At 39.6% G+C, this 19857-nt stretch overlaps 1 protein-coding gene across 1 annotated transcript in view; it reads right to left on the bottom strand.

Moving 5' to 3' along the window:
• LOC126259436 (importin-4-like) overlaps positions 1-19857 on the bottom strand; it is a 151154-nt gene that overhangs the window by 14795 nt on the left and 116502 nt on the right. The window contains exons 13-15 of the mRNA XM_049956251.1: positions 6533-6684; positions 6063-6256; positions 1503-1685 (exon numbers count right to left, since the gene is read on the bottom strand). Coding sequence (XP_049812208.1) covers positions 1503-1685; positions 6063-6256; positions 6533-6684 — 529 coding nt within the window. The remainder of the gene's footprint in view (positions 1-1502; positions 1686-6062; positions 6257-6532; positions 6685-19857) is intronic.

Here is a 19857-nt window from a genome sequence, read left to right as displayed (position 1 = left end):
GCTGAAATAAAACATGCTCATTATGTGGCTGTTTTGCTCAATCTTAACTTTTTCGCATCCAGTTACCTATTAGACTAAATAGAAAATGATAATTACTGGAAAAAAATAAAAATTGCCCAGTCAAAGTACTCGAGTATGCTTACCCCACTCTAAGGGGTTTACATACCAACCTAGTACACTATTACAATTCATTAGCACATACAATCCTAGCCTATATTAACATTCACTGACAAGCCGAAACATTATGTCCAGTGCAGGCACACGACACAGTAACAAAAATACGTAAGCAGAACAGGCATGGATGGCAAATCACCCTAACTAAGATATGGGCTGCAATTGGGGAGGTACACTGAGAAGTGACTGACAAAGGACAGATTATTATTAAGCAGAGCCTGTGAGTGAGTATCTTGGAAACAGTGAAGCTGGTCGAATGTTCACGTGCTACTGTTGTGAGCATCTATGGTAGGAGGTACGACAGTGAAACTACCAGTAGGCACTAAATGGTTGGATGTCCACAACTGTGGGGTTCGGAGGCTTGTCTGCTTTGTAAAGTAGGATAGATAGCGATCTGTGCTGTCTCTGCCGAAAGAGCAGAAGTGTTTCATAGTATACTGTTCATCGTACATCAGTGAACATTGAGCTCCACAACAGACCACCTTTACATTTTCACATGTTGACCCAATGACTTTGTTAATTACTATTGTATGGGTGCACGACCATGGGGATTTGACCATCTATCATTGGAAATGTGTTGGCTTTTTGGGTGAATCACATTTTTGTGACACCAGGTCACTGGTCATCTCCACAAATGCTGTATGAAGTTGAACAGCAGCTTGAAACATGCTGTGCCCTACTGATGCAGGCTGGTGGGAGGAGTATTATGCTATGAGAGAGATTCTCCTGCACTTGTATGGGGCTTGTGGTAGTAATCGAAGACATGTTCACAGCTGTGAACCACCTGTGTGCCTTCATCCTTGATATCTTCCTTGACAGCAATGTCCTCTTGCAGTAATATAACAATATAAGTGAATGTCCCGGAGCCAGAACCATGCTACAGTGGTTTGAGGAGAAATACAGTGAACTCAGGTTGTCTTAGCAGCCAAATTCGGCTGATTTACATCCTATGGAACCCATCTGGGTCGCCACTGCCGCACATACAAATCAGTGGCCTGTTATTTATGTGAATTATATGACCTGTGCATAGGCATTTAATGCCACTTACCTCCAAAAAACCTGCCAACAAACTGTAAGATTCCCGAAATGCAGGGTCAGTGATATATTTCATCCCAAAGACAAACAAACTTAAGCCGGTAGTCAATGTTTTGACTCATCAGTTTGTAAGTTACATATTAAATGCAGCACTCAATATAAAACACTATCCCTTCAAAATTAAGCACTTTTCAGAATTAGGATACAGGAGCAATTATTGGTAGCTTAAAATATGGTTGCCATAACTCAATAATGCAAGTTTTTTATCTGAGTCTCATACAAACTGAACTTACCGTGTTTTTCAGGAAAAGTGGCATCAGCATACCATAATATTGTGCAAATGTTTCCTGATCCATAGCTTTTGCTAATGCTGGCAAAACATCACCAGCACACTCCAGCAGAAGTTCATCTTGTTCTGCATCTGGCTCATCATCTGCTATATTTGTATCGTCGTCATCTTTATCCTGACATTCCGTCTGCATGAAACAAAAGTGTTTCAAAAGACATTCAAAACGCAACAACAGCAACACAGAATGTATGTTTAATACATATTAAGCATGTGCATTTGCACAACTGTTGTGTGAGATGTATATACAACAGCCACTAAAAGTGTACAACCACTAAAGATAGTGCATTATTTTCATCTCCATGTGTAGTTTCTTAGCAGTTTTTCCTTAACAGGTGAGCAGCTGCCCATGCTCTTTGTTGTTCCCATCCTGGATACCAACACAATTCAGACAAAAATATCCTACATAGTGCAATCACTATGGAATCATGATTTTACATTGATATTCATAAAATAATCCAGAATTGAACAACCCAACAGAACCAGTAGGGTTCAAACAAGACTTTCCACCAATTGGTAATAGGTTAAAATACGTTACACGATAGAAGTCAAAATGAGATGTGAAGATTACGTTATTACACTATACACATTGAGTCTTCAATGACCAAGTGAATTATGGTACAGAGGAACTCTCAAAAACACTGCAAGTTACATAAAACCTAAAACAAAACATCTTAACTACAGTCCAAATTGTAACAGAAAAATTAAAAACGTTAACATGGAGAGGCACAAAGAATTCGAACTTATTTGCACCAACTGTAAAACATGCATTAAGGAGACTGCTCAGTGATGATTGGTATAACTGCTGTGATTGAAGTATATGTATTCTTGAAAGTACCAAATACTGTGTTTTGCATAATCTGCCTTCTGCACATCTTCAGTGGAGTAATGTGATTAATGTAAATCTATGTTTTAAACATATTTTCTGTCTGGTGTGTGGTATATTAGCCTAAGAAGAATCACTTGCATCTCTTAAGTGAAAAGGTTTTCCAGATTTATTTTTTACTCAGGCCACAAATATGATGATCAAACAATGGAATCTTCAGGTAGGAGTATCAACATTGTGTCAAAGACAGATTGTTACTTATGGTAAAGAACACACGTTAAGTTGCAGACTGGCACAATTAAAACAAACTTACATAAAGCTTACAGCCACAGCCTTCACACACACACACACACACACACACACACACACACACACACACACACACACTCTCTCTTCATGCACATAACCACAGTCTTGTGTGCCATGAGGTGTGTTTGCTCGTGCGCGTGCATGTGCTACTGATGAAGGCTTGTGGCCAAAAGCTTTTTTTAAGTGTATTAATTGTGTGTCTGCAACCTGATGTGCCTTCTTTACAGTAATTAAGAACTATGAGGATCATTTACCTTACAATATCTTGAAGGAATAATAGCTGATCTCTTTTGTATGTATGTATGGCACATTACTATTTTATGGTATGTTTTACAACCTATATGGTCTCTTCGCTATGGGTCTACAGAACAAATATATCTAATTTAATCTAGATCAAATAGGATTTCTAATGATACTGTGATTTTTACAGATTATCTGTGTGATCTATAAAAGATCTTAGAACTATTCAGAAAAGGGATGAAGTATGCTGATCTATGCAACTTCAAGAATGAGAATTTATAATCTGGAACAGTAACTGATCAAGTTAAACTTCTACGAACAGAATTATGAAGCAGTAAAGACAAAGAATTCTAAATAGTATGCAGTGAAATCCAAAACATTTTAAGTGGTAAAAGATACACACAGGATCCCCTTTGCATTTTCGCACTTTATGTATGATATATGTACATAACAGGCAGCAAAATATTTGTCTGAGACTTGTTTATTATCTAATAAAAACAGTTGGTGTAACCACAACTGGTAACTGTATGGGAAGTAGAAACATTTGACTCAATTTCATACATCATAATCGTCGTTTTCGGAAAGACAGATAACTTTTATTCTGGCTTGTGAATAATGACACTATACTTTTCTGATATGAAATTATTAAGAATTTGAAGCTTTTTATCTTCATAATTTTTATTCTCTATAAAAATCCAGAAAACAGTTCCTTTTTTTCTCTATGCACAAATTAATATTACAAGTCTGGTGAATAATTGATGGACCTCCTCTGCCGTTTGACACCTTGCATATACCTCTCTTCTCAAACACAACTGGCCAATGTCCAACATTCTTCTCATGAACATTTTGGGGAAGTGGCTTTGATGCATGCTATATTTTCTACTTCTTTGCATATTCAGTATCTACCTTTTAAGATCTTCCCTCTTTCTCCCGTTTACATCCTTGTTCATCTTGCATAGGACATCAGCTACTTCAGCTTTGAACTGACAAAGCAGGTTCTGATTATTTTTGGGTAACCTGAGAGTTTGTGCAATAGCCTTGGATTTACCACCACCATATAAATGAAGTGGATATATAGCTGATAGAAGTTATAGCACTATCTGATGTTGATTCTCTATAATGCAATTGGTGACAAAGACCCACTACTCCCATGAACTCTGTAGAAAAGAATAATTTATGAATGATCAGCTTCAAGCCTTTTTTGGCCTTCTTATCCAATTGGTTCCCCTTCCTTACTGATATAACTAGAAGAGGCACTCGTGCGACATTTGTCACTCTCCAACAGCCCCATGAGCGATAACACCACTCCTCTTTCCATAAAATATTGGTGGACTCATTATCCAAAAAAATGAGTTATTTGCTTGCAAGTGCAAAAGTTGACAGATTTGTAAGATTTAAAAAAATTGCTCAGGCATTCTAGGAATAATGCCAACCATAATCATTTTTAATCCAGATCTATCTTGATATTACCTCCATTCCATAATATTTATTTAAAGTTGATAGCTTAAGTTTCTAAAGATCAGTACTAATAAATCTCAACAGCTGAAATATAAATGTCCACACTACACAGAATTCCCAAGATTCAACTGTTTAAGTAGTTTAAGGAATTCTCTCAGTGCAGCTTAACATTCAATACTTTTAGTCTGAGATGTTTGAGTTTGCTACACACAGCCACTGTGAGTAAATGCTCCTCACGATGCACATACAGCTGTTTATTACAGGCTTTACATATTTGTCAAGCTCATCCAAGGAGGTTTAAAATATTCCACACAGAACTTAGCAATTTACATACATTTGACAGATATTCACCTAAAAGAAATTGGTGCTCAGATAAACACTTAAATAAGAGTATCAGCTCACAATACTTAGCAAGAGCGGTGAGTTACTTAGTAAGTAAGAAAACATTTTATTCCTACTTTGACCTTTTTCTCAACTATAAGAACCACTATTTTCTAGTAACAGCAAGGAAACAAAATTAGCAACTGACAGCATTGGAAAGAGGCACACAAAATGTATGCTATAAAAAATTATAACTTAAGACATGCATACACATGCACAATTTAAATTTGACACTGTCACTTCATTCAAATCTTTCAAACCAACTTTAAAGCAATAGAGTGGGAAGCTCTTTATAACACCTTTTCTATTGCTCTGCACTTTTATAACCATTTTATTTAAGATGTGGTCACACCCTCCTCATTCCACTCAAATGCAGATAAGTCTCCACTGTTTGAGACCATTACTGGATTTGGAATTGGATGAATGTTCTGGGAGGGATGTTCATTTCAGTGTTCATTACACTCCTTGATGAAGTCAAAAATTTCTGAGACCTGAAAATCAGCCCAAACTGTCTTGTGTACCTTCAGCGTAAACCTGGTGGATTCTGGGAAGTGCTACTTAAAAATGAGTTTTTCTGGAACTGTCTAATTAAGAACTTGCGCATTGGCAGGTCTTCTGAGATGTGGAGGAATAATACCGGATGCAGCAGGCAACTGCTGTGTGTGTGTGTGTGTGTGTGTGTGTGTGTGTGTGTGTGTGTGTGTGTGTGTGTGACAGTGGCAGTAATGTCTTCATGGTCTTATTCAGAAATATGTCTGTCTTTGTTGTACATGTGCTTTTTTCCCCACACAGGGGCACAGTATTCAGCAGTCAAGCACACATTAAATTGCAGCAGTGAATAGCATGTGCGTATTTGCTCCACAATTTTTTCCAGTTATTTTGTGGAGAAGATTTACTATTGTGCAAGGTTTCTTTGACAGTTTCATACAGTGCTGTTTAAATGAGAGTGTGAGTGAAGGTGACATCTAGAAATTTAGGTAAGCATTTTTGAGAAATTATGATGTCAATCAAAAGGTGTGTTGCGTGGGCCTCTTTATTATGCAAATGGAATGCTGTGATATAGGTTTTATTTACACCATCAAGTGATTGATGGTCTTGAATGGGTTAGTGAAGGCTTCATACTTTTCACGAACAAAAATTTCAGCTAGAATGTCTATTTCACAAACAGGCAGTAAGCTACATGAGGAAGTGCTTTGTGACAGAACTACTAGGACTGAAATCTGGAAAATTTGTACACATACAAACTTGTTAATGGATCCAAAATTTTTCAGATATACAATGTAAGTAACCAACCTTGAAAGTCATAACATCCTGTATGCAATTAATTATGGCATCTTTATGCCCTTCTCCTTCCAGAACAGGGTGCTTTACTTCCTTCAATAACTCAGTATACGCTTCGAGGGCAGTTGTTACTACTTCCCTTTCTTCATCCATGCGAATCAGTTCAGCACACTTAGGAACGAACATGGATAATGCTTTCATCAAAGCTGAAACAATTCCATTTCAAATGCTTGCTTCACAATGTTTTCCAAAACAAATTATGTTAAGGACTTTAAGACACTAAAAGTTAAATTTAAATCAATACTAATTTTCTTCTTGTTCCCACTTAATGGATATGAAGTGATTTTATTTCATGCAATTGTACAAAATATGAAGGTACTGTGTATGTAATATTATTACTCTAATTTGAATTTGATTATGATGGAAGTGAATCAAATACAAGTGACATTCGAAACAGATTGGTTTACCAATGGTAACAGTACCTGCTTTTCCTGCTGGTGTATCTATCTTTGAGAAGTTGATGCAGAACTGTGAAAGTGTTTCAATCGCTGCTTTCCGGATATCATCCTGAGGGTAATTTAGCAGCTTGTAAACCTCTTCAAAACAGCCTTCAAGGTGCGGCAGGAAAGCAGGACTAAACAAAAATTTAAGTTGTATCATTTTATGATAGTCACCTGAACCATACTTTTATCCAACATTTATTGCATTAAAGCAATGCTTACACATGTAAAAAACAAAACAAGTTAGTAAAAATGCAAAAACATTAAGCCTGTTGATGGAAAGTCCTTGTGGGATGTAATTTAGCAGTAAAGATCACCCACCAAGTAGCAGAGTCGTCTAAAGGCACATAAACATGACACAGAATGTTGCTATCTTTCTAACTAGTCCTTTCTAGAGCTAGAGTACACACAGACTGTTTGGCTAAATTGTGCCAGTTTCAACACAGTCCATTCAGCTTGAGAAACAGAAATGCTCACAGTGAACACTGATCTAGCATTTGCAGCTAAGTCTTACAGCTCTCTGTTTGCAGGAGGGGAGATACCTTCAATACTGAAGCATGTCTCTGTAACCTAAAGCAGAACAGGCACTTAAGATAACCAAATCTGAGCAGAGCACGTGCAGATATTTTAATGTACATTCAGGGTGTATATGCGGACAAGGATTTTTCCCGGTTAAAAAGACTTTTCCCAGGAGAAAATACAGCTTTTCCGTGTTAAGTGATAGTATACGTTTCCTCGTAACTGTAAAACTTATCAATCCTTTGAATGGTTATGGTTTTATACACTAAGCTATCTGTGTAACCAGTCGTTTATCAGTGGAATATTTCCTGAATGGTTGAAATATGCTGAAGTTAAGCCACTGTTTAAGAAGGGAGATAAAGAAATAGCATCAAATTTCCGTCCAATTTCACTTTTGCCAGCATTTTCAAAAATTTTAGAAAAAGTAATGTCCAACTGATTTAATAACCATCTTATCTCAATCATAATACTTGACACCACAGTTCGGATTTCTTAAGGGTTCTGATACTGAGAAGGCTACCTACTTACAGTGAAAATGTGCTTAATACATTACACAAAAAATTGCAGGCAACTGGTATATTTTGTGATCTGTCAAAGGCATTTGACTGTGTGAATCACAATATCCTTTTAAGTAAATTGGAATATTATAGTGCAACAGGTTCAAATGGCTCTGAGCACTATGGGACTCAACTGCTGAGGTCATTAGTCCCCTAGAACTTAGAACTAGTTAAACCTAACTAACCTAAGGACATCACAAACATCCATGCCCGAGGCAGGATTCGAACCTGCGACCGTAGCGGTCTTGCGGTTCCAGACTGCAGCGCCTTTAACCGCACGGCCACTTCGGCCGGCTTATAGTGCAACAGGAAATGCTGCAAAATGGTTCAAATCTTATATCTCTGGCAGGAAACAAATGGTGTTATTAGGAAAGACACATGTATCAAGCTATCAGGCATCATCCAACTGGGAACTAATAACATGTGGGGTCCCCCACAAGGCCCTTACTTTTTCTTGTGTATATCAATGACCTTTCATCAATAACGTTAACAGAAGCCAAGTTCGTTTTGTTTGCTGATGATACAAACAGTGCAATAAATAGCAAATCAAGTGTAGTGTTAGAAAAGTCAGCTAATACAATATTTGTGGACATTAATCACTGGTTCCTAGCCAATTCTTTGTCACTAAACTTTGAAAAAACACACTACGTGCAGTTCAGAACTTGTAAGGGGTGTCCAACGAGTATATGCCTAACATACGATGACAAGCATATAGAAGAAGTGGACAGTGTTAAATTCTTGGGATTACAGCTTGATAATAAATTCAACTGGGAGGAGCAGACCATAGAACTGCTGAAGCATTTCAACAAATCTCTATCTGCAATGCAAATTGTGTCAGACATAGGGGATATAAAAATGAAAAAGCTGGCATACTATGCTTACTTTCATTCCATAATGTCATATGGTATTCTTTTCTGGGGTAATTCATCAAGCCAAGCTAAAGTTTTCCAGGCACAAAAATGTGCAGTAAGAGTTATATGTGGTGTGAACTCAAGAACATCCTGCAGAAGCTTGTTTAGGGAACTAGGGATACTAACTACTGCTTCCCAATATATTTATTCCTTAATGATATTTGTCACTAAAAATGTATCACTTTTTCAAACCAAAAGCTCAATTCATAGGTTCAATACTAGAAATAAGTATAATCTTCACAAGGATTTCAAGCCAGTTAGTCTTGTACAAAAAGGTGTGCATTATTCAGGAACACACATTTTCAATAACTTGCCAGCAGCCATAAAAAGATTAACAATCAATGAAATTCAGTTTAAGAGAGGCCTTAAGGATTTATTGGTGGACAACTCCTCCTACTCCATTGATAATTTATCAGTAGAACCAACTGATTTGTGTGTGTGTGTGTGTGTGTGTGTGTGTGTGTGTGTGTGTGTGTGTGAAACCTTCAAGTTTTCGCAACCCACAGTTGCTTCATCAGGAAAGAGGGAAGGAGAGGGAAAGACGAAAGGATGTGGGTTTTAAGGGAGAGGGTAAGGAGTCATTCCAATGCCGGGAGTGGAAAGACTTACCTTAATCTGTCAGCACACTGACCGTGCTGTCGAATGTTAACGTTGAGCATGCCAAGTTCAACGTGCTGCTGAACGCTCAGGAACGATGCGACTTCTGCATACGGTACGTGGGCCCCAACGTGGTATACGCGATCGCAACGCACTCCAGCGACAGTTGAGGGATGATTCTAGTTCGTAAATCACACTGTTTACTCAACGGGCGCGCGTGAAATTCCCACGTTAGCTCTATTAAAACGCACATTTCCTCCATCGTCCACAAGAAGGAAAGTATCATGTCCAATCAATAAGGACACATGTTTATAAAAGTTCCATTACAAACAGTGCGTTACAAATTTGGAATACTTCTGCGCATAAGATAAACATTATTTCATCACTCCCACATTTTAGTAAAGCCCCAAGGTCAGTCTTACTTGATCACTGTTCCTACCCAGTAGCAGAATTCTTGCAACATGTGAATTGCGAAGCGTAAAAGAAAAAGGAGCAAAATATCTTTATACAAGTAGCGCAAGCTGTCCTGTAGATTAAGCCAATCGAACAAAGCCACCCCTCAAGAAAGGTGAACTTATATTTATATAACATTAAATATTGTAGTATATACTTAAATTAATCATAAAATATCAGAACCTAATAAAAACGCGAATGTTAGGGAAAAAAAATTGGAAGTGACAAAATGCGAACCACCGCCCCACCAATCAATTCTAATGAGGACAGTGACACTACTCATTACGCTAAACCAACCTCACGCTTCGTGCTTCTAATCATTTATATTGCCCGTTGCTGAAAACCTTATTCGTAGATATGTTACTAATTGAAATTTAACTATAACAAATTGTACCAAGAACAATGCATTTTGGGTGGATCTTCAGTGTGTCGCTGCCTTCAAATAGCCTACTCTCATAATACTGAAGTTACAGTAATTCTTTTGCCGCGAATATGATTTTTCTCATTTTTTATTGGAACGAATCACACAGTTAACAACGGGTTTTCCAGTGATTCTCAATTTGTTGGTGCTCAGAAATGGCATATAAGATACAAGCTTGAAATGAATGCCAACATGGTGCCTCACAACTCTGTACTGAAGGGAGACGGAGTGCTTGTGACGTAGGTGGCATTGTACCATCTCATTGGTCAACGCTTAAACGCACGTTCAGAATATCTGACATGCCAGATATTGCTCTGCACGTTCGGAAAGATTCCCGAGCATGCTATTCCACGCTATGACATCAGAAACTCGGCACGGTCAACGTTCGGATGCGTGGTCCGTGTGCCGCCAGCTTTAGGGGTAAAAAGGGACAGGTATACACACGCGCGTGCGCGTTAGCCACGAATGGCCAATGCGGAGGCGGTAGAGGACAACTGATTCCCTGCAAAAGGCCTGCATGGAAGACTTCCACACATTCATAGTCTCCTTAGTGACACACAGTTTGTTGTGCGTGCTGTTATGTCATTCCGTCTCTGCCCAAACTCTTTGCCTTTACATGTGTCTGTGTATGTATATGTGCGGATGGGTGTGCGCGCGCGCGCCGGTGTGTGTGTGCGTGTGCGCGCGCGCGCCGGTGTGTGTGTGTGTGTGCGTGTGCGCGCGCGCGCCGGTGTGTGTGTGTGTGTGCGTGTGCGCGCGCGCGCCGGTGTGTGTGTGTGTGTGCGTGTGCGCGCGCGCGCCGGTGTGTGTGTGTGTGTGTGCGTGTGCGCGCGCGCGCCGGTGTGTGTGTGTGTGTGCGTGTGCGCGCGCGCGCCGGTGTGTGTGTGCGTGTGCGCGCGCGCGCCGGTGTGTGTGTGCGTGTGCGCGCGCGCGCCGGTGTGTGTGTGCGTGTGCGCGCGCGCGCCGGTGTGCGTGTGCGTGTGCGTGTGCGCGCGCGCGCCGGTGTGCGTGTGCGTGTGCGCGCGCGCGCCGGTGTGTGTGTGCGTGTGCGCGCGCGCGCGTGCGTGCGTGTGCGCGCGCGCGTGCGTGCGTGTGCGCGCGTGCGTGCGTGTGCGCGCGTGCGTGCGTGTGCGCGCGTGCGTGCGTGTGCGTGCGTGTGCGCGTGCGTGCGCGTGCGTGTGCGCCCGCGCGCGGGGGGGGATGGATGGATGGATGGATGTATGTATGTATGTATGTATGTATGTATGTATGTATGTATGTGCGTGCGTGCGTGCGTGCGTGCGTGCGTGCGTGCGTGCGTGCGTGCGTGCGTGCGTGCGTGCGTGCGTGCGGATGGATGTGTGTGCGGGTGTATGGATGGATGGATGGATGGATGGATGGATGCGTGCGTGCTATTGTCTCTATCAACATACCAACACTTTCGTTTGTTAAGTTACAGCATCGTTGTTTATATATAACTTCTGCATCCTGGAGGACCTCCTCACTATGCATCAATTGGAATGAAAGTAAATCTAACTAGCACAGAACTTGCCAGCACTTTAAAGGGAGGGAGGGAGGGAGGGAGACATTTTGGAAAAATCTTTGATGTGCACCAACATATACACTGCATATTTTCGTGTATGAAAGTATACATGTGAATTACACCCAACACCGCGTGTTACTTGCTGAAGCACTGAAGCCAGTCATAGTTCATGTCATGTGCTCTCACCAGACGATGACAGCAGATACGTGGAGCATAGGACACGTGATGTAGCCAACCAATAGCAACGTCATTGTGAAGTAGCGCAAACACACAAATAGGAAAAAGTTAATGGTTTAAATTAATATACATTGTGTTGCTACAAGAAAAAAAGCTTTTACATATAATAATGGTCTTCAAGATTAATAAGCTGCAAGAGAAGCTAAGCTTTCCCATGTAATGTTGATTTTTTGGGCATGTAATACTTTAAGATAAATCACACAAATATGCCAGTAAAATTTTTAACAATGGTTGGTTGGTTGGTTGGTTGGTTTAAAGGCAGGAGAAGGGACCAAACTACAAGGTCATCAGTCCCTTTTTCCTAATAAAACAATGCCTCAAGTGTTAGAATAAAACAGACGAAACATATAACACAAGACAGAAAGAACGGAAAAGCCACAAGAACGAAGGGAAGGCAACAAATACGGAAACAAACAAATGAGGACAAGAAAACAACAGACACTAGAAACAGAGGAGAGTAAAACATGGAAGTAAATTACAGTGGCTGGCCAACCACGGCAATAAAAAGGGAAAGCCAGCCACTCTGCAACACATTAAAACCTCCACCCTAAAAGCACTAGGGTGGAGGACAGACAGACAAAGGACATGCGCTAAAACCTACATAGAAACACAAAACCCACTCTCACGGATAAAACGTAAAACTAAAACTGCTGTGGAGGCATTTTCGCCCAACACCGAAGGCAGGATGCTGCAGAGTGGCTGAAAGTCTGTAGTCCAGCAAGAGGTGGACAACTGTCATTTGGGAGTCACAGCAACAATGGAGTGTGTCCTCGCAACGGAGTAGGTAACCATGAGTTAGCCACGAATGGCCAATGCGGAGGCGGTAGAGGACAACTGATTCCCTGCAACAGGCCTGCATGGAAGACTTCCACACATTCATAGTCTCCTTAGTGACACACAGTTTGTTGTGCGTGCTGTTATGTCATTCCGTCTCGCAAAGCCGGAAAACCCTGCAATGTAATAAAGAATGCAGGTCAGCTTCAGAGATGCCTATCTCCAGAAGCGGTTTCCGCGTCACCTGTTTGGCCAGCCTGTTGGCAAGTTCATTGCCGGGTATTCCGATGTGTCCTGGGGTCTACACAAACACCATGGAATGGCAGGACTGTTCCAGGGCATAGATGGACTCCTGAATGGAAGCTACCAGAGGGTGGCGAGGGTAGCACTGGTCGATAGCTTTTAGGCTACTCAATGAGTTAGTACACAGGAGAAATGACTGCCAGGGCATGAGCGGATGTACTCAAGAGCACGAGATATGGCCGCCAGCTCTGCAGTGGAAACACTGCAGCTAACTGGCATGGAGTGCTGCTCAATATGTCCTCCATGAACATCAGCCATTGAGCCATTGGTGTAAATCACTTAAGAGCCCTGAAACAAGTCAAGAATCGAGAGGAAGTGGCAGCGGAGAGCAGTGGGGTTAACGGAGTCATTAGGGCCATGCAAAAGGTCCAGACGAAGCTGCAGCCGAGGCGTACATCATGGAGGCATACGCGAATGGACCGCAAGTAGAGGTGGTAAAGGGAAGCACTCCAGTTTGGAGAGAAAGGACCGCATGTGAACCACAATCGTTAGCCCTGATCTGGGCCACAGATGCAGGAGATGGACTGCCACGGGTGGGAAAAGGCGACGGTAATTCGGATGCTCAGGGAACTATAGTTGTGTGCTGTGTACCTGGCTAGCAGTTGCGCATATCTGATCTGCAATGGAGGGTCACCAGCCTCCAGCAGTACACTCATCACCGGACTCGCCCTAAAAGCTCCTGTCGTTAATCTAACCCCACAGTGGTGCACAGGGTTGAGTAAATGCAATGCCGAAGGCGCTGCCGAACCATAAAACACTCTCCCATAGTCCACTCACGATTGGACAATGGCTCTGTAGAGCTGCAGCAGTGTACAGCGATCTGCACCCCAATTGGTGTTGCTCAGGCAACAGAGGGCACTGAGGTGCTGCCAGCACTTATGCTTAAGCTGACGAAGACGAGGGAGCCAAGTAAATCTAGCGTCAAAAACTAGTCCTAGGAATTGATGTCTCGACTACAGTGAGTGGATCGTCTGTAAGGTAGTGTGGGTTCCGGATGGACGGTACAACGCTGACAAAAGTGCATGAGACACGACTTTGTGGAAGAAAACTGGAAACCGTGGGATAGAGCCCATGACTGCGCCTTGTGGATAGCTCCCTGGAAGCACCTCTCAGCAACAACAGTACTGGAGCTGCAATACGAAATGCAGAAGTCATCTGCATACAGAGAAGGTGAGACAGAGCCCGACAGCTGCTGCTAGACTGTTAATGGCCACTAAAAATAGAGACACTCAATACAGAGCCCTGCGGGACTCCATTCTGCTGGATATGGAGGGAACTATGGGAGTCACCAACTTGGACACTGAAAGTACAGAGGGACAGGAAGCTTTGGATAAAAATCTGGAGTGGTACGCGGAGACCCCACTCATACAATGTGGCAAGGACATGTCGCCAACTTGTGTCGTATGCTTTACACAAGTCAAAACCGATGGCAATCACGTGTTGCTGCCTGGAAAAAGCTGTTTGGATGGCAGACTACATGGACACAAGATTATCAGCGGTAGAACGATGTTTGTGGAAGCTGCCCTAACATGGAGCCAGCAAGCCACATGACCCAACCGCTGACATACCATACATTCCAGCAGCTTACAGGGAATGTTGATGAGGCTGATAGCTATCCACATCAAGTAGGTTTTTATCGTGTTTGAGCACTGGAACGATGGTGCTCTCCCATCATTGCGATGGAAAGACACCATCGCACCAGAGCCAGTTGAAGATGACAAGGAGATGTCGCTTGTAGTCAGATGAGAGATGTTCATTCATCTCGCTGTGGATGTGATCAGGCCCACGAGTTGGGTCGGGGCAATGTGCAAGGGGACTGAGGAGCTCCCACTCTGTAAATGGGGTGTTATAGGATACACTGCAGCATGTACTGAATGAGAGGATGTTCCCTTCCATCTGCCGTTTGAGTGTGCAAAAGGCTGGAGGGCCATTCTCCGACACAGAGGCTCGAACAAAGTGCTCGGCAATCGCGTTTGCGTTAGTACGTAACTCGCCATTTATGGTAACACTGGGGACAGCTGTTGGGGCCTGGTACCCGTTGTAATGGATCTGGGAAATGTTATTTTTTTACTATATTTTTCGATACCGAAGTGTAAATGTTTTCTTATATTTTTGTCAGAATTTATTATAATTTGTCTTATTATATGTTAATTTACCTCTGTTTTTGAGAGTGAAAGCATATTGTTTACTATTAGGAAATGTATTGAAGAACAGCAAAGAGACTGATTACAAATGGAAACGTGTGGATTGTGTAAAGTATCTTTGACGTTGGAGTCGTCTTTGGACTATAGTCAGTCGGCAGCTAACTTTTTGTGTGTGTGTGTGTGTGTGTGTGTGTGTGTGTGTGTGTGTGTGTGTGTGTGTGTTGATGGAAGAACAATGTGAAGGTCGAAGTCATGAATAATTTTGAATTATGTTACTATTATTTTTGTATTGACTAAAAAGAAGAAACTACATTTGAAGAAACTGTATTTGAAACACCAAAATGAGAGAAACACTTTGAACCACGTCTTTTCTGCAGCCGACAACGATGCATTGTGGAATCATACTTAGACAACTGAAGCCAAGACTTATATCACCTTGCAAACGTCTAATGGAAAAGGTACTGTCACGAAATATGGCAAATTTAAGTTTAAAAAAAAATAGTGACCATATTTCAACTGGGGGCTCAGTACCGGGATATTGTGTTCACGAGATCTTCAACAGTGCTACGAGGAAGAAAATTTTTGTGTGTTAATACCAGTTTCTTCAGAATGTGTGTTACAGTGTTTGTGTTCATCGGGAAGTAAAAGTTTTGGAGAAGAAATGTTTCGGCAAAAAAAAAAAAAAAAAAAAAAAAAAAAAAATTATATAATTTTCGACAGAAGAAAATACTTCAAGAATTTTGGTCAACAATCACATGGATGGAAAACGTGGTTTTGCAACAGTAGAAGAGTGTTCCAGATAAGTCACGAAACCCTCGTATTTTGTTAAAACAATATTTTTATTGTGTTTTGTATTGTTGTGTATAAATTTTTGTTCTTCACAATGACTTATGAGATTTTCGAGAGTATTGTGCCTAAAGTAGAAAGTAGTAATTTAATAGACTTCGAACATCAGGACAGGTCAAATGAAACAGAAAGAACCGATCAATTTGATTTAAAAAGTTTTCTTGTAAATTTCACGAAAGAAATTAGACAATCAGTTGACGACAATAAGACGTACTGGAATAAAAAAATTGATAACATTTTGTTGCAAGTCCAAGCAGTCAATACCCAAGTGGGTGAGCTTTCGAACAGAGTTGGCAGTGTTGAGGAAAAAATTGAATCTGTGGAAGCAAAAGTAAATGAAATTGATGTTAAATTGAGCGGTGAAATTAATACTGTAAAAAATGAGTTACTGGTAGATAGGGAAAGAAATTTAATTGAATTTAATGAGATAAAAGGGGAAATTAAAAATTTGGATGAGAATACAAAAGTTTTAGTAAAAAATGTAGAACAAAAAACTGACAGTCGTTTGGTTACTCTAGAAGAAAAAGTAGAATGCAATGATTTAGAAAACAAAAAATCTGTCAAAGAACTTAGCGAAAAAATTGAAAATTTTGACATTGAATTTCAAAGCAAAAATTACAATGTCAACACATGTAATCTTGTATCTAATATTCCAGTGAAGCACTTTTCGGCAGATGGACCCTTACATCCCGTTGATTTTATACAGTATTGTAGGGATTGTTTTTTACCTCACTCACCAGATGAAATAAAAATTAAATTTGTGAAAAAATTCTTGGAAGGGGAAGCCTTGACTTGGGCAAACCAGATTGTAACTTTGGGGATGACCTTTTCAGAATTTGAATCAAAATTTCTGGAAAAATTTTGGGATGATAAACAAACTAGAATCAAAAGTGAATTTTTGAATGGGTGAAACTATAGAGAATCAGATGGGAACATGAAACAATTTTGCAAAAGTGAACTTCAAAAACTTATTCATTTAACAAAACCTTTGGATGACTTGATCAAAATTGATACCTTAAAGAGAAGATTGCCATCAACAATGCAGTTGAGTTTAGTTCATTGTCCTGATAGTAATGTAGAGCAGTTTCTCAATTATATTGAAAAGTTGGATAGGGTAACAACAAGAACACACAGTGGGTTTACTCAGAAAGGTAATGGTCAAAATTGGGGAAATGACAACTTTCAAAAAAGGGAACAAAACAATTATCATGGTGTCAGTCAAAATTCAGGGGGATATAGCAATTTTGAAAAGAAGGACCATAATTTTTATCCAAAACAAGAACAACATTTTCGCGTTAATAATCAACAAAATAGAGAACACTTTAGGGATCAAAATCACAGAAATTTTGATAGAGGTCAGTACAATAGAAACTACCAACAATCAGGTAATGTTTGGCATAGGAATGGGATCAGAAATGTTGATCAGAGACATTGGCAGAACCATTATCAGCAGTTCAAACAGGAACCAGAAATAAAAAACGAGTAGACGCCCCCTTGAAGGTCCGCAAGGTTGAGGCAGAAGGTGAGCATGATGAAAGGACCAATGGATGTGACTATCATAAACCCAAACAGGTCAGTTCCAAACCTAAGCTATCACATGAGGTCATTAGTTGTTACTTATTGAAGAAATTTCAAGAGGAAAATAATGATGATAAAGATAACATTTTCAATACACAAGAACATACAGTAGATAAAAGTAATTGTGATTCATTTAATTTAACTGGGTTTTACACTTGGGCAGAAAAGAACAACACTTTGTCAGATGGTGTAATTTGTAGTAGTTCAGAGATGTATGTGAATGAAAGAGAGAATGCTTGCTGTGAGAATGAAAATGTTGGTGAAAGGGATCTGGTAACTTTAGAAAGGGGAAATAATATTTTGGGGGATAATTTGAATGTGTATGACCTGAATATGTGTAATGATAATGATGTTGTTGATAATGATGGTAATGGTATTGATGATGATGTTGAGGAAAGGTATTTCATTAGTTTAAATAGGGAGTTGGGTATACACATGGTTGAAAATGGATTAAATAGTGAGAATATTATAGAAATTCCAAGGGATGTTACCAGGATGAATAAAGCTCGCAAGCTGGGTGTATGTAAAAGTGTGAATTTAGATGTTGCTGGTAAAGAATCTGACTACACAAATAACGATGACACATGTATAACTTCTTACCTAAGTGAAACTTTTACAGATACTAATGATACACACACATTTCTTATGAATATATGGCTGAACAGTGAAACTATTTCTTTTGACAAGAACTTTAGAAAGATGCTTATTAATGTATGTGAAACTGTATGTCCTGAGTGGTGGAAAAAGATGAGATATTTTATTTTTGAAAAGCTGAAGGATAAATACTTCAATAGTATACAATGTGATTTGGATGAAAATTCTTGGCTATTTGAGATAATAGAGAGTACTAATGACAATTTTGTATCTTGTGCAAATTCTATAACTATGACAAATAATACATATAATGGTATACCATATGATTCTGATAAGTATAGGTTTGGGGAAATTGAAAGTGATTTATTACATGAGGATACAGGTTCTGAGAAAAGTGATCAATTTTGCAGTCCTTATAGAAAAGTTCAAATTGGGCCATGGATTGGTAAATGTTTAATTGATACAGGAAGTGAGATCTCGGGAATATCTGAAAGGTTAAGCAAGAAATTGAAAGTGGGGAAAGATTATGTTGAAATGCCAGTTGTTGGGGTAAAGATAAAAGGTGCTACTGGGAAGAGCAGTAAATTGGTAAAAAGCCAGGCTTTAGTGACATTTTTAATTGAAGGCAAGTTGTTCACACATGGATGTTTTGTAATTCAGGAATTTAATGAAGATTTTCTTTTGGGTATGAATTGGATAGTAAAAGTAAATACAGCATTTGATTGGGTTGGAAGAAAACTTTTGATAGAAACTAGTGAAAGGGAATACATTCAGACAAATTTTGTGAACACACTTGGTGATCAGAGTAATGGAAATTTTGACAGTATCAATTTACAAAAAGAAAATAGATTGGAGAATATTGAAACTCATAGATTTGATACTGATGAAGTTGAATTTGGGAATTTAGTAAATTTGAAAATTTCAGAAACACAAAATTTATCTGGGGAGCAAAAACAACAGTTAGAAAATCTGCTGTGGGAATACAGTGATGTTTTTAGTGACATACCTGGTAGGGTAAAGGGTTACCAGTGTGAGCTTCAGGTAAAACCTCATGAACCATTTTTCATAAAACCATACAGTATTGCAATATCAAAAAGACCTGCTGTTGAGAAAGAGCTGAAAAAGATGGAAGGATGTAATATAATAGAAAGGAGTATCAGTGCATATAATAATCCTCTAGTAGTAGTTTCGAAAAAAGATGGTGGAGTAAGATTGGTTTTGGACTCTAGACACTTAAACAGAATTTTGTTCAGACAGACAGACCATCCTGAAAATATTGATGAGTTACTCTATAAATTTACATATATAAGATATATGTCAAGTTTGGATCTAACTTCGGGTTTTCATCAAGTACCACTTTCGGTTAATTCTAGAAAATATACTGCTTTCTTGTACAATGGTAAGAGTTACCAATATTGTGTTGTGCCATTTAGGTTAAATTATTCTGTTTCCGAATTTATAAGAGCTTTGGATCATGTACTGGGGCAAGAACTTGCGTCTAAACTGATAATCTATGTAGATGACATTTTGGTTACAGGGCAAAATTGGGAGGAACATTTTTTGATTTTGAAGTCAGTTTGTGAAAAACTTAGAAAAGGGGGGGATGACATTGAAATTAGAGAAATGTAAATTTGCAGTTTCTGAATTAAAATTTTTGGGTAATGTTGTCACAGCCAAGGGAATTTTGGCAGATCCAGAAAAAATTAAAGCAATTTCAGAAATTCCTATTCCTAAGACTAAAAAACAATTAAAGTCGTTCTTTGGGTTATGCGGTTATTACCGAAAACATATAAGTGATCAGAGTCTGAATGCACCATGTTTAAGTCAGTTACTTAAGAAAAGCACTGTTTG

Source organism: Schistocerca nitens, chromosome 5, assembly GCF_023898315.1.
Source record: "Schistocerca nitens isolate TAMUIC-IGC-003100 chromosome 5, iqSchNite1.1, whole genome shotgun sequence".
NCBI classification, from domain to species: Eukaryota; Metazoa; Arthropoda; class Insecta; order Orthoptera; family Acrididae; genus Schistocerca; species Schistocerca nitens.
Note: the sequence above shows the minus strand (reverse complement) of the source record. Positions and strands in the feature narration are given on the sequence as shown.